The sequence below is a fragment of the Acomys minous genome (assembly GCF_964271855.1).
Source record: "Acomys minous genome assembly, chromosome: 14".
Classification (NCBI taxonomy): Eukaryota; Metazoa; Chordata; class Mammalia; order Rodentia; family Muridae; genus Acomys; species Acomys minous.
Window position 1 is genome coordinate 61,316,785 of NC_140496.1, and position 15,807 is coordinate 61,332,591.

A 15,807-nucleotide genomic window follows, 5' to 3' on the forward strand; every position below is an offset into this window, starting at 1 on the left:
TTAGCTCATCATCTACTTCTTTTTAGGATCTTTTCTGTAGAAAGTCTATTATTTATTAGAGTCTGATTTCAATTACGGACATCAGCAGCAACAACAAAATCAAGACAAGCAATGGCTCTATGTTTAAGATACTGAAAGATAGATTAATTAATTCTTATAATATTTACTTTTGTCTTCCTCTCTTATAGTATTATGCTCATTTTGTAGAATCATTCCACAGAATTTCAACAGTTGACAATGTTTTAAAAATAGCACCTTGATTTTTTAAAATTAGTTATCCATCAACAAAATAAAATAAAATTTCATTATCTCATCTATTTGCTTTTATTTTATATATTATTTAAAAGGTTATTGACAAGTAAAGCTGCTTTAATTTGTTCTTATTGTACTGAGACTTCAAAAAACAACAGGACGTGGTATCGAAAATGTTACAAAGGCTGGAGAGATGGTTCAGCACTTAAAAAGAGAACACTGGCTGCTCTTCCAAAGAACCCAGGTTCAATTCCCAGCACCCACATGGCAGCATATAACCACTCTCAGAGGATCTGATTGCCTCTTCTGGCATCCACAGGCGCCAGACACTCATGCTATACCCAGACATACATACAGGCAAATACCCATACACATAAAATAAATTGGTTTTTTTAAATGTTATTTTTGTAGAAATTTATTTCTAATCTAAGAGGATGCAGACATTGGATTAATTAGAAGCTTTAACTCTCACCCCAAAATGATAGTTCCTGAAATTTCCAAAAACCTTGATAGACGTATTGAATTTTTCTGCAGATTAGCTAACAGTTTTAGGTGAAAGAGACAGTGTATTATGAAATCTTGGGTATCTATGCTATATGATGTATTTCATGAATAAATGTTTAAAAGGTTAAAATTGAAAACTAAAAAGGAAACCTTTTATATTAAGATTAAGATCTTTAGAGTTCATTAAATTTAAAAACAGAGGCTAAGCTAAATATAACTTTCGATTATTTTAGATTGTCTTTTAAAAAGTTTCTATCAATTCAGCGGAAGGTATATGGGAGATTCTATGAATTAATTAAAAGTAATCTGATATTTATCATAAAAAAGTAGAGAAAATCATTAAAAGTTTGCAATTGGTTTCTACAGATCTGTAAAAAAAAAAAAAAGTACAGAAACAAACTGAACCATCCAAGTGTTACAGCAACATGTGAAATAAATAGATGACGTGAAAGGTCTAGCAAACTGCAAGAGGGAGCCTCACTGGAACACTAAACTCTCTGGAAAACATTATGTAATCTACCACAATATTCAGTCATTTGTCTTGAGCCTCTTCCAAAGTCTTCAGAAACAAAGTCAGCCATATTAAAATATTGGACTACCAATTAAAGACTGAGAAAATTAAACACAAGACAACCTAACTGTACACAGCTTTGTAAAAGCACTGATGTTTGTGTCTCTAATATTTAACATAGTAGTTGAGTTTTACAAACCACAAGTAATGCCAAGGAAGAGAAAAAAGTGGGTTAAAAATTATTAAGAATTTCTTTGTTATCACAAAAAATATTTCAATGGACTATTTTTCAAAAGAGATTAAAATAAATGTTAGAGAGCTACAAAAGTGCCCTCCAGGAGCTGGAGAGACGCCTCAGGGGTTGAGAGTACTGAGAACCCGGGTTTGAGCCCCAGGACCCACGTGGCAGCTCACAGCCACCTGAAGCCACTCTCACGGGATCTAATGCCCCTTCCAGCTTCTTTGGGCTTTTTTCCCAGGCACCTATATGGAACACATATATACATGTAGGCAAAGCACCCATATACATACAAGAAAAAATTTAAAAGTACTCTATATCAAACAATCAAATGATCTCCTGAGATGAATATTAAATATTAATTTTCTTAAAGCCAAAGTATTATCTAAATATTATACAAAAATAAACATTAATTAAAAAAACGTATTTTCTCTAACAGTTTCTTCTTATAAAAACAGCCAGCTTCCTTTAAGTTAGCAATGTATTTAATGTGGAGACAAACTATTTTAATACAGGAATTACATAGTTTATTCTCTCTCTCCTCTGCCCTTCCCTTCGCTATAATTTTTGTTAGTGTTATTACTAGTCTTCCAGTAATGCTGAAAGCCTTTCTTACCTGGTGCAATTTTCCCGTCCTGAGCTGCGGGACCGTCTTTTAGCACATTTTTCACTTGTAGGAATTCATCAGGCCTATCTCCACCAATAATGGTAAAACCAAATCCCATTGTGCTTTTTTTCAGTGATGCTCGAACAAGGACACCTTTAAGTTGGGATGGGTCCCGAGTAAAGTGCGATCTTTCCACCTCTGTGTCAAAATAAGAATCAGATTTTAAAACAAAAATAATTGTACTGCATAAACTATACACAGTCAATCTTCATTATGCTTGTATAAATGAAAACAACAATAATAAAAAGCCCAAAAGAAAAGGAAATCTCAGAAACTGTAAAGGTACAGAGCAGTCCCTGGGGGTGAGGAGAAAAGCACTTGTGGCCAACATCTTTATAGGACTTCCTACACCCTCAGAAGAGCAACGCTCCCACCTCCTCTGCACTCACTCCCCTCACCCAGGCTCCACTATAAAAGCCGCCCTCTACTCAGCTTTGCTTTCGGTATTTTGGGTTACTTACAGTTAGATGAATTGTGAAAATACTAAATGGAAATAAACTATAAATTCTAAATTGTATACTGTTCTGAGAAGTGTGGTGAACTCTTGTGTATCTTAGTCCGTTTCATCAGGTACACAATTCATCCTTTCATTCGGGTTTTTACGCTCTATATATTAACACTTGGCAGCTACTTAGTAGCCATTTGCTTTTCAGATCAACTCTTGTGGTATCACAGTACCTATATCCAAGTAATCCTTGTTTTACTTAAAAAATAGCCCCAAGGCAGCAGAGTAGTATAATGCTGGTGATCTGGACATATCAAAGAGAAAATGTACAGAGTTTCCATTAAGTGAAAAGGTTAGGGGCTGGAGAGATGGCTCAGTGGTTAAGAGCACTTGGTGCTCTTGCAAAGGACCTGGGTTTGGTTCAGTTCCTAGCACCCACATGGTGGCTCACAATGTCTGTATCTTCAGCTCTTGAGGACCTAACACCTACTTCTGACCTCTGTGGGCACTGCACATATATGGCACACAGACATACATGCAGGTAAAAATCCATGCACATAAAAATCATTTTAAAATGTTCAGAGGTATGTCTACATAGGAAAAACAGTTTACATAAGGGTTAATGCTATACATGATCTTAGGAATGTACTGGTATTTGTGGAATGTATTCTTATCAGATAAAAGGTGGCCCATTTATAATGATGAAAGCTGTCATTTACTGATCATCACCATATAACAAATACTACTATAAGCACTTTATATTTATTTACAGACATATGAAACATATGAGAAGTGCTCAAAAACATGTATTGAACTGAACATGTTTGCTAAACTACATGCAAAGCTTAAGGAAGGCACCTGTGTGTTGAAGAAAGAACTATTTTTCTCACAGGCAGCAGAGTGGGTCGTACTGTCTTCTACAAGGTAAGCAGAGGCTGTGTCTGTATTGACACAGAGAAGACAGGAAAGAGACAAGGAGCGTAGCATCAACGGGTAGGCAGTGCTCTGGCAGGTTTCCTTAGTACTGGTTAGTGGAGAATCTTGAAGATTAAATCTACATCTCTCACTTAAGGAGTCAGCGCTGAACCTATACTGAACTACAGAGCTAATGCTGAGTCTGCTTTAACATAAAGAAACAACCTTATCTTTAATAACCCAACCTCAAATTCATACCATTTCATATTTTTATATACTCCTGACAAACATCTCAGTATGCTGACAATGTTCAGATGGTTTTGTAAAAACAATTATTCGTATCTTTTACAGAGGCAAAACTCTCTCTGTTGAACTTGAAAGATTTAGCAATAAAAAGGTTCAGATTTACTTCCATTAACTCACCATAATATTTTACATTTTATTAGAATGGCCAAATAGGAAGTTCTACCTGTTTTTGCAGGATGAATTTCAGTCTGTCCTATCTGCTTTTTCCTTTTGGCTTCCTCCACTGGATTTTCAAACTGAGTTTTCTGGTTGAGGTGACTGCAAAATAGAGAAACATGCAGCTCAGGTTTAGGTGAAAGAGTTCTATTTATTTTCCTAAATTAGACATCATGCAGGCTAAGGAGCATGTGTCTTTAGGAAACGGAGCAGAGAGGCTGACAGATAGCGAGACCAGAGGAAAAGTACAGATCAAAGATGCTGAGGCTTAAGTTAATACTTTCCCACCAATGGAACACACCACAGTTTACGAAAACCACAGCAGAAATGCTCTTCCTGAGGAATGAGAAAGGCTGGTAATGGTCAGCTCATCTTTTTAAAGGCAATTATCAGCAGAAGGATCACTAAGTTTATCCAAAATAAGTCAAGCTATGAAGCTACTCTCGAGACTACCCGAGTGTGGGGCCTGTAGAACATCACCCTTTCTACAGAATCGCCCACGAAAACTCACAACTACTCTGGCTTCACCCTTCAATTTCTTCACAATTACATACTAAATTAGTTAAATAAATGTAACATAAATTTAGTGGGCCTCTGTGACTGAGTACACTCAAATGTGACTCTAGGAAGGCTTAGATCTCTGGAAGAAAGCAGAAGAACGAAGGTGCCTTGGTGACTCCCCAACATCCTCAGTAATCTGCAGGCTTCAGCAAGTTACCCAGGACCGCAGCGCTGCTCTTCCGGAAAGCCCTTACATGACAGTTATTTAAGAATGTCGTTGTGGCAAAAGAATAAAAATTAAAATGATGTTTAAAACCATGATGAGGTGTAATTCAGAGGCCATGTGATCATATCCTACCATGTCACAGTGCAAAGATATTTCAGCCAAATGATGTTTTCCACTAACATCTTCAACAAGAAATGAAATTACTGAACGCCAACAATTAAACATCAAACCATGAGAATTGCAATATGGTTATCTTCCCCGTCTCCCTCCTTAAACAGGGTTTCTCTGTATAGCCTTGGCTGTCTTAGACGCACTGATCTACCTGCCTTTGCTTCCCCGAGTCCTGAGATTACAGGTGTGCTCCATCACACCCAACACGGTTATCTTTATATAGATCAATTATTACACAATCTATACAAACAGGGAAGCAAACAGTGTGTTTCCTTTGCTCCTTGTGCTTTTGATGGTGAAGGTAAGGAAAGGACAAACACAGTAAAACAAGCAACCGTTACAGCAGGAGATGTTAGTGTCCTTTGTCCTTTGGGACTTTAAAAAGCATTTGTCTTTATTTCACTTGTCTAGTGGTTGCCAGCGTGTGCTGGTGCCCTGAAGGCAGAAGAGAGCACGGACTGCATGCAGCTAGAGCTAGAGGCTGTGAGCCACTGGGCGCCTCTGAAGAGCAGCGCATGCTCTCAAATGATGGGCACCTCCCCAGCCAGCCGCCCAGTACGTCTTAACTGTCAACATATGAAAATAAAAATCTTAGCATCTTAAGAAAAAAATGCTAAAGATTAGCAGTTAAAAAATAATTCTGTTTAGGGAGGAACTCTGGCTGCCTTTTATATCATCAGCTAGAATGACTAATTTTTTTCACACTGGGTTTACAACAGCAACAACAAAAAAGAGATTTATATTTCTTTTCTTTGTGATGTGCACAAAAAGAGAATAGAGACAACAAATGAATATTACCCTTTTCCTGAAAATTCTTAGATAAAAGAACGTAAGATTTGGTGGTAGAATTAATTGTATTTACAACATTAGACAATATTAAAAAGCCACCTTCCGTATGATACAAAATTAGAGAAATACTCTCTACTTGTTATTTATAAGCATACCTTAAGATGAACAGATTTATTTGCCCAGCCATGGAGTAAGAACGCCCACTAAGCAGAGACCTTGCTAAGTAGGAGAGGAGAATATCAGAGACCATCAGCAGAAGCAGCTAGACAAGCACGGTTCAACACCTAACACACACTTTGCAATGTCATCTGCTTAACATTTTGTATTTTATACCTCGATTTTAAAAATTCCTCTCAACAAATTCATGAAGATTATTAAGATATGAACCAGATACGTCTTCTGATTGTTGACTAAGTGTATTATAACTCTTAGTGCGCTACAACCAGGACAGCATTTCTCAACATAAGCGCATTTCTTGGCGACTGCGATGCTCAGCTGGTAAAGACACTTGCCACCGGTCCCTGGGACGACACTGTGGAAGGAGGGAATGGTCTCCTGTGGGCTGTCGTCTATCCTCGCAAGCATGCTGTGGCATGCCCGCCACCCCATCTCAAAAATTATTTCTATAGAAGGCCTGCCATTAAACCTTAGAAAAATTTGTTTTTTAAAAAAGATGTGTTTCAGAATCTCATCTTCTAAAAAAAAAAAAAAAACCTGAAAAACTGCCACTGCTGTTAGTGTTACTACTACAAGATTCCTGCCAAAAGCAATCATGGTGCCATCTGGTCTGACACACTGAAAGAGCCAAAGAGTAGCCGTTCAAGCAACAGCTCTTTATCTCCACCAGTAAACTCACAGCAGATTACTACAGATGAAATTCAAACCCCAGTTAATCTGGGACTGAAGCCACATTCCGTAGCACAGCCAACTCAACGCTAATGTGCATCTTGAGTACAGTCTGTTCTTCAAAATCTAATGAATTATCCTCCTGTAAATGAGCTTGCTCTGAGAGCAATCATAGAGTCACACTGCTGCTATCATTTGTACCTCAGTGGTTTCACACACCTCCATGGAGTGGGTCACTTCAGGATGTGCCTGTCTTAAAGCTGCCTGTGTTGCACCCTTGCTTAGTGGGAACCTGGCCATTCAGCTAGAGATTTCCTAACAGGCAAATGACTTTCACCTCTTGACATGCATTCAAATTCACTTAGAATGAGTAATAATGACAATCATTGGTTCAGAAATGCTCAGCAGTGTCCCTGGCAGATAATAGTTGATCGAAGCCCAATTTAAACAGGCCAAACTGCAAGGGGAAGAAAAACCACACACACCCTTTTCAGTCAGTCTCCAAATCTGTCTCTGACTTGAAAAACAACAAAAACAGTTGTTTCTTCTTTCAACTATCCATGTCTCTGGGAAAAATGAAAATATCCAAGGAGCTGCTGGGTACTACAATTGGCAATGTATTAAATAACAGAACAGAAATAAAATTAGTTAAGCTTTTTAAAGGAAGCAAAATATTGGAAGCAGCAAGTTATATACCTATTGATGACTCTGAGTTCCTCCTCAGGGTATACACTGGCTTTTAGCAAGTCACTTTAAGCATCTTTCTAACAAAGACACCATAACAACCTACACATGAAAGACCACAGTAGGGATTAAAGGTACTTACTTTAGGGATAATTGCCAGGAAATATCATTGGTTTATAACAATTAGTATTGACAATCATAAAATTAGAAAATTCTTTAACCTCCTGTTTTTCCAGGTAATAATATCGTTTTGCTTTTGCAAATAAGCTAGCCAATGTCAGCTTTTATTCTTGTGTCCTAATTACTTCTGAGATATACTTGGCTAATGAAAAAGCCACTGAAACTTAAACTGTGTTTGTTCTCTGAAAAATGAGCCCTCAGTTTTCTAACTCTCAAACATTATAATGTTTAATAAGGTAAATTCACCGGGCGCGGGTCTGCGCGGAAGGTGCGGGTTGCCAGGTTAGAAAGATGAGGTCCTCAATGCAAACTGAGGACGATGATTGTGTTCCAGAGCTACACAGAAATGTTCACCCCTGAGAGCTGCCTGATTGGGAGGAAACACTTAGAGCAATGTATTAGAAATACCCAAGCCGAGATCATACAAGATGGTGTCGATCACACACTGTGTCTGATCCACGGAATAGCTGTGACTGCACAGCCACCAAAGGACCATGCTGAGAGCTCCAGAACACAGTGCTGGTGTTTCCCAGAAAAAAGGAAATCCTGTCAGGTGGATCATCCATGCCCTCCCACTGCAAGACCAAGGGACGAAGCTCTGGTGAGCCCCCAGGGACTCACAGCTGCCGGCTGCTGTGCTTTTCTAGTTAAGGCCCTGCTTAGTGTGAGCCAAGGAGATGGCATTCGAGGAGGGGGTGCTGTTGAGCCCAAGCGAGGACTGCACTGCCCACACCACAGACCTCAGGGATCTCCTCTCATAGGCTGAGGCCATGCTCAGTGCTGAAAGTTGGATTGTGCAGAGGTGGATACTAGGGGCGGCAGCGAGGAGAATGGAGCAGGCAATGGAACCAGAGACTAGGGAGGCACGAATCAACAGAGCCACAAGGTCCCCTGGAGCTGGGCCAACATCAACGGTTTCTGCGATCAACTCAATGAAGACTTTGAGGGGCCTCCACCTGTCACCTGCTTGATAGCCCACAAGATCCAGTACCCACAGGAGTAGGAGGCCATCCAGGCCTTGATGGCCAGCAACAATCTGGTGAATGAAAGCAGAAGAGCTGGCCCTGGGGATATGGAAGCAGGAGACCTGACCCTGAGGACATGGGAGCAGGTGAGCTGGCCCTGCCCTGAGGACACGGGAGCGGGAGAGCTGGTCCTGCCCTGAGGACATGGGAGCAGGAGAGCAGGCCCTGCCATGCTGACACAGGACCGAGAGAGTGGCCCCTGCCCTGAGGACAAGGGAGTAGGCCCTGATCCAGGGCTCGAGTGGACCTCACCCCAACATCTACCCCATGTATGACCTGCTGGAACACATGAAGGGGCCGGACCTGCAGATTCAAAGATTAAGAATCTCCTTGACACACAGCAACAACGGGATATCTGACAGCAGTCCCAGTGAGGATCCAGTAACGATAGTGCAGGCCTCCAACCAGACCCATGACTCGTAGCAATGAACATTTGAAAGTAAACATAGGTGGACAAAAGGCCATACTGTGTGATACACTACAGCTTCTGTGACAAGAGTTTTTTGTTTGTTTGTTTTATTTTACTCGGGGGAGGAGAGAGATCTTGGTGCATGATGTGTAAATCAGACATTCAATAAAAGTAAAAAAAAAAAAAAGGTAAATTCACATTTCTTTATTTACCTTATGATTGGGAGAAAACAGAGGATCCTCATTCCTCTAAACCTCCAGGTAACACTAAGGTTTCTAATATAAATCTTCCTGGCATCAACACCTATGGTTAAAATCTTATCTGCAGCATCTGGAAAGAAGGCAATTCTAGTGGTCTGAACAGTGTAGCAATCAGGTAAAGGGAAAGAAAGCTCAGAAGTGAAGGTGGCTACTTGTAACTGTGTGGTGTTTCTATTATACATAGTTCCTATTTGTTTATATAGCTGCATCAGAAGCAACCTCCACTCCTTGAAAGAATACTACACTTCCTAGAATTCCTTAAAAGAGAACACACCTTCAAGAATATGCCTCTAAATTTTGGATTACTATATTGCAAAGACCTTAAGCTCTTTTAATTGCTTTTCAAAGTACACAGTGGTAGTGATGGAGGGACCACAGGCATTCATTCACTCATCCAGTGTCCATGTACTGCCTTTCTCTTTAAAGAGCGTACAGCAACCAGCCATTAGTTATCAACAATTTTCCTATTTCCTTTACTGTCTTCTCCTTTCTACCATTCCTTGCTGCTCCTCCTCCCTTCTCCTCTTCTCTTTGAGATGGGTCTTTCTACATTGGTAGGCTGATCTTGAAACCCTAGACTCAAGTAATATCCTTCCTCACCCTCTGGAGTCCTAGAGTACAGACATATTCTGCCATTCTGGGCTCCCTCTTATGGTCTGTACTGAGAAACCCAAAGCCAACATCTGTAGAGAGAATATCTTGTATTGTATTGTATGGATGTATCACTGGTCAATTAAAAAAACTATGTCCTATAGGAAAGGGTAGAATAGAAGGTGGGGCGTCCAGAAGGCAGAGCGGATTCTGGGATAGACCCTGGCCCAGGAGAGTTGCTCGGTAAGATGTGAGGACAGACACATGGCACCTCAGCAGAGGTAAATAGCCACAAGGCAGAATGTAGAGTAGTATAAATGGGCTATTTTAAGTTGTGAGCTAGTCAGAGGAGAGACTAACTATATGGCCTAGGCATTTGTAAATATATTTTGAGTCTCACAGTATTTTGGGAGCTTGGGGCTGGGAGGAAAAACTACCACAACAAACTTCTAGAAATTCAAAGTTGGTGCAGGAAGCATTCCTTTTTCTAATTAAAAATAACCAGCAAATCAGGTCACAGAAACATAAGTTGCCAAATTTAGTATTTCCTAGAGCTGTAGAGAAAAAGGAAACATTTGGGAGACTATTAATTCATATAACAAACTTACTCAACATAATATGTTCCATACTGAGGGTCCTCTATTTTCTCCCAGCCATAAGGAAGCTCTGTAATTAAAGAAAAAAAAGTGAGTGAGTGGATTTACCTTATTAAACCAATGCTTGAAGAGTTAGAAAGCTGAGGGCTCATTTTTCAGAGAACAAACACAATTTTAATATGAGTAGCTTCTTCATTAGCCGCGTGTATCTCAGCAGGTAATTGGGATACTTGACCAAAAGCTGGCCTAAGCTGGTGTGCTTGTGCATGCCTTGAATTCCAACACTCAGGAGGCAGAGGCAGAAGGATTTCTGTTTTGAAGAAGCCTGGTCTAAATAGTGAGTTCTAGGCCAGCAGGGGCTCCACAGTGAAAACATGTCTATAAAAGCACAATCATTCACACATACAAACCAAAAGCAAAAAGATAACAAACAAACAAAAACAAACACTAAACTAAAAAATGCTTGTCTTAATAGACCACATAAGAAAGAGTTATTGGAGGTCTGAAGAGATGGGTGAGGGGTTAAATATACAGCTCTTGAGGAGAATCTTACTTCCATTCCCAGCACTCACATCAGGCTCACCACTGCCTACAACTCCAGTCCCAGAGAATCCAATGCTTCTGGGCCCCCCTCCCCACCCCACTCATGTGAGCGCACTTGCACTCACATGAACACACCTATACACAGACATACATACATACAAATACAGAAGAGAATAAAATACAAGTTATTATAATAAATCATTGGTTATATTTCTTTAAGATGCTTGATAAAGCTGAAGTAAAGTGCACAGTCCCTTAAGTCCAATCCAACCCAGCCTCAGATTTTGGCCATTTCAAGTGCACAACCCAGATCTGTTTAAACCCTAAGGAAGGACTGGCTTTTCCTTGTACTAACTTCAGCTGAGCATCTGAACAACCAACATAACTGCCAGTGCCTTGTGTTCTCTGTGTCTTTGTAATCTGCTTTGGTAACAAGTAGCTTTCATAGTGTTAGCGTGTATTGTTAGTTCCAAGAGATTAATTAATAAAATATGAGAAAAACTGAAGTCACATTCAAATTTCTTTTCTTTCTTTCTTTCTTTCTTTCTTTTTTTTTTTTTTTTTTTTTTTTTTTGAGACAGGGTTTCTCTGTGTAGCCTTGGCTGTCCTGGACTCACTCTGTAGACCAGGCTGGGCTTGAATTCACAGCGATCCTCCTGCCTCTGCCTCCCGAGTGCTGGGATTACAGCTATGTGCCACCACCACCTGGCTACATTCAAATATCTAACAGTTGGAAAAAAAATAAAACCTGACCTCTCCAACATAAAGTGCCTGTGCCAAAAAATGATCTCCTCCTTTCCTATTTTGCATTCCTTTGACCACTCAGGTTCTTGAGGACCCATTTTAACAGGCTTGTAAGAATTAAACTGGCCGGGATGTTCCTAGTTAGAGATTGTAGTGCTGCCAATTATATATATGAACTGAGCAAGAAGAAACTTCGTTTTTCATTTTTTGAGACAGGGTCTCGCCATATAACCAGGCTGACCTTGAACTCCAGAGATCTACGTGCTTCTGCCCGAGTGCTGGGATTATAGGCGTGTATCACCAAACCTAGACAAGATGGAGTTAAAAAAAACAAAACAAAGCCAGTTGTCGTGGCGCATACCTATATTACCAGCACTCAGGGAGGCAGAGGCAGGAGGATGTCTGTGAGTTCAATGACAGTTTGATCTACAAGTGAGTCTAAGACATCCAGGGCTACACAATGAAGTCTTGTCTCAAAAACCCAAAACAAACCAACAAAAGACAAATAGACAAAAAAGCTAGAGTTGTACACCATAATATCCTATCCTTTTATTTTCTTTTTAAATTCTATTATGTATATAGGAGCTGTGCCTGCATGTGTGTCTGGTGCTTGTGAGGCCAGAAGAGAGTGTCAGACCCCTAGTTACTGACAGTTATGAGTTACCATATGGGTGCTGGGAATGGAATTTAGGCCCTCTGCAAGAACAACCAATGCTTTTAAACCACTGAGCCATTTCTCCAGCCCTGTGTCTCTTTATTTTCAATCCTTTTTTGGAGTGAATATGCTGTAACAAAACATACTAGAACACACGAAAAGATTTTATGTCACTAATACTCAGTCATGAGATGTCAACTTCCACTGCAATAAACTGACAGAACATAAACTATTTTTACTGTAATATAAAATTTATTCTGCATTCAGAATAAAGAGAACAGGTTATTAGCCTCTTAAAGAGCCCCATCTCTTTTCTCTATCATATTCACACTTTTGAGTTTTTAAATATAATATCTGTATTAGTACTCTGAGACTCTCATGATGCACAGAATGTACTCTGATCATATTCCCCTCCTCCTCCCTAACTCCTCTGAGATCTGCACTCACAACTTCTATCTCTTCTTTTACTCCATACATAGCTGGTTAGTGGTTCCCAGGTTGGTGAGACTTTATGGTTTTCCTTTGAACTGCTGAGGTGGAGAAGATGACTAGAGTCATCTGTCAAAGTGATGAGATCTGGAGCCAACTAAGAGGCATGCCTCTAGGGAGGTCAGTGAGGGCAATGCCAGGACGCACTGAGGGGAGGAGACTTCCCCTCATCTCCCACGGTACAAACCAGCGCGGCTGGCCGGCCTGCCTTCCCTGCCTGGGGAGTCACTACCTCCACTACTGCTGTGACTAATGGCATGAGAGCTTGGCTTCTTGGCCTTCCAAAGGTAAGAACTGACGAGCAGTGGTTCTCCATGAATCTTCTAGGCCTCCTGCACCACGAAGGGACACTGAGACATGCAGCTTTGTGGATTACAAGTAGCTGCCAGAGTCTCAGCCACTGCAGCAGGCAGTCAGTCATTGCAGGACTACCTGGTCTCTGTGAGTTACAACCCATCCCAGCAAATCTCCTTTAAATATATATATTGATTCTGATTCCCTACAGAATTAAAAACAAAACTATTGAAATATGTGGAAACTTTAAAAAGTATGAAGTACTCAGATATATGTCAGTTGACTTTGACTGGGTGAAGCTATAAAGCAATCAGCTTAATAGCTGTAAGGTATTATCACCAAGTTACTGTTAAATGGGTAGGATATTTTTGGGTTATATTTATAAGAATACAAAAAAAAAATGACCAAAGTATAGTATTATCAAGAAAAAGTTTTTTTTTTTCAATTAGAAATTTTCTTGAGATAGCATGGAAACCAAGCCCTGCCGTGAAGGGATGATTTCTACAATGGTGGCCAGGGTTATGTTCTGTTTTTCGAGAGGGCTGGAGAATGAAGACAAGTCATAACACTCTTTATAAAGAATGCACTAATACTTAAGAAGGATAAAAGATCAACATAAATATACTGCAGCATGAACGAGGAAGTTGTCTAGCACTTAGAGCAATTAGTGTAGCTCTCCTTAGGAGACCAAATGTAAGAACATATTTTCTGGATTACTTTTCATAACTTCAAGTCATTACCACTGATAACATTAACAATCTTTGTTTGATAAATTAATGCAGATAAAGAAATGGTTAATTCCTGCCCTGAGAAACACTGCTAGTATGACTGCTGTGTCACGTGTGTACGCAGGTGGCAGAGAGGAGAGAGGCTGAGTCTACACTCAGTGTTCTGCGTATCTGAATGATTTGTGGTCTAACATTCCCTGAAAACAGCAAGCCTGAGATGACCACCAGTCCTGGGCCACACAGGCCCAGGCAGGAAGCAAGCCAGAAACTAGAAGAAGCCTGCCTGGGGCTGTGGGCCCTGGGTAGGGGAGAGCCCAGGACAGAGGACTCCTGCATGGGGCCACTCTGGGCAGGCCTGGGCAGGAGTGAGCCTAAGATGACCACTAGACCTATGCCATGAGCCCTGGACAGGGAGCTAGCCTGAGAAGACCAGTCTGGCACCATGCAGGCCTGGTAGGGCAGACCATGCCCAAGATGACCCATTCCCGGTGCCATGATGCCTGAGCAGGGCACAGCACTCCTGAGACCGTTCCTGAGATGACTGCAGATACTCAGAGACCTTCAGCGCCACTAAAAGGAGCAAGTAAGTGGTGGAAAAATGGAAGAGAAAGAAATATGGGCACAATGAAGAGAAACAGAACTAGAGACGCAAAGGTAGTGAGGAATAGCCTGATGTGAGTAACCTGTAATGCCACTTGGGACCACAGTGGGGCCCTGGCCTATGATGTCACCAGGCCCTCATCTGGGTCCACTGCCCTGCAGCAGCAGGGATCTGCTACCATTACAGGCTAGGCAGACAACCCTGGCCTGGGATGCTGCCTGGGGACATGTTGATGTCATGGGCTGTGCAGAACTGGCCCTCCCCCTCACCTGGGAATCATGGGAAAGCTGGTCCTGGGGAACTTAGAGCAGGAGAGCTGATCCTGCCCCTAGCCAGCTGCAGTACTCAGGAGAGAGGGTCCTGCAGCTCACATGGGCGGCACAGTAGAGCTGGCCCTGGATATGGGGGTTGCAGGTGAGCTGACCTTGAGGGGCTTCAGAGTGGGAGAGCTCGCCCTGCCTGTGCTATGGTGCGGTCAAGGGAAAGATGGCCTCCTCCCTTCCCTCATCCCTCACACCGATGGAGAAAGAAGAGCTGGCCCTGAGGTCATGAGAGTGGAAGAACTGGCCATGTCCCTCACTGGCAGCAACACTTGGGAGAATGGGTCCCTTGCCACCTGTGGCAGGAGGAAGAACTGTCCCTAAATCTCCCCTGCTCCGCAGGGGCTGCCAGTGAGCTGGCTCCAGGAGTGTGAGAGCAAGAGCTTAGATACCTCTCAAGCCCAGATCCAGGGCTTTGCATTGACCCATCCCAACATCTACTCTATTGATGAACTGCTGAAGTGCATGAAGGTCCTATAGATCCAAAACTATATCCAACAGGATATCTGAGAGGAGTCCCAGTGAGGTTCCAGTATTGATAGAGCATCAGAAGCCACAGGCCTCACACCAGACCAACTAGTCACTGCAACGGACAATTTGCAAACAAAGAAGTGTGGACAAAAGGGTACACTGTGGTATACATTGTGACAAACTAGTTTCTACAAGGAGATCCCCCCCCCCCCCCCCCCCCCCCCGCGTTGTTGGAAAAGTTGCAATGGTGGAGGGGAGATGAGGAGGACTGGAGTGCAAGATGTACAATTTATAAAGAACTAATAAAAAGCTTTTAAAAAAAGAAGTGGTTAATATTTCCCCTTTAAAATTAAAGTGGTAATTGATTAAAGTGCCTAGAAATTTTATATACTTTATAGGATTCTTTACTTTTCTTTCTCCTTCAATTGTTTTTCTTTTCCTATCTCCTTTTTATTAAAAATATTAAGAACACAATGCAGTTCTTGATTAGACAGAAAATCAGAAGAGAAATGACAAGCTAAAGCGAGGGCTTGGAGGGTGCCAAGTGGAATACCATCAACTCTGAGAACAGTGGTTTCATGTCTCAGTGGTCCTGGGAAGACAAATTAGAGACAATGAAGTCATTCCAGACAGAGCAAAGGATACCAAGGTATTAAGAACACCTTGCCAGCCCCACTACTGAAGACAACA

At 41.4% G+C, this 15,807-nt stretch overlaps 1 protein-coding gene across 3 annotated transcripts in view; it reads right to left on the reverse strand.

The window, feature by feature from the left end:
• Positions 1–15,807, reverse strand: part of MAGI3 (membrane associated guanylate kinase, WW and PDZ domain containing 3) — a 190,600-nt gene that overhangs the window by 31,025 nt on the left and 143,768 nt on the right. For all 3 annotated transcript variants that reach the window (XM_084755368.1, XM_084755367.1, XM_084755369.1), the window contains 3 exons: positions 10,285–10,342; positions 4,002–4,096; positions 2,122–2,310 (listed from right to left, as the gene is read on the reverse strand). In XM_084755368.1, the coding sequence (XP_084611494.1) occupies positions 2,122–2,310; positions 4,002–4,096; positions 10,285–10,342 (342 nt within the window). The remainder of the gene's footprint in view (positions 1–2,121; positions 2,311–4,001; positions 4,097–10,284; positions 10,343–15,807) is intronic.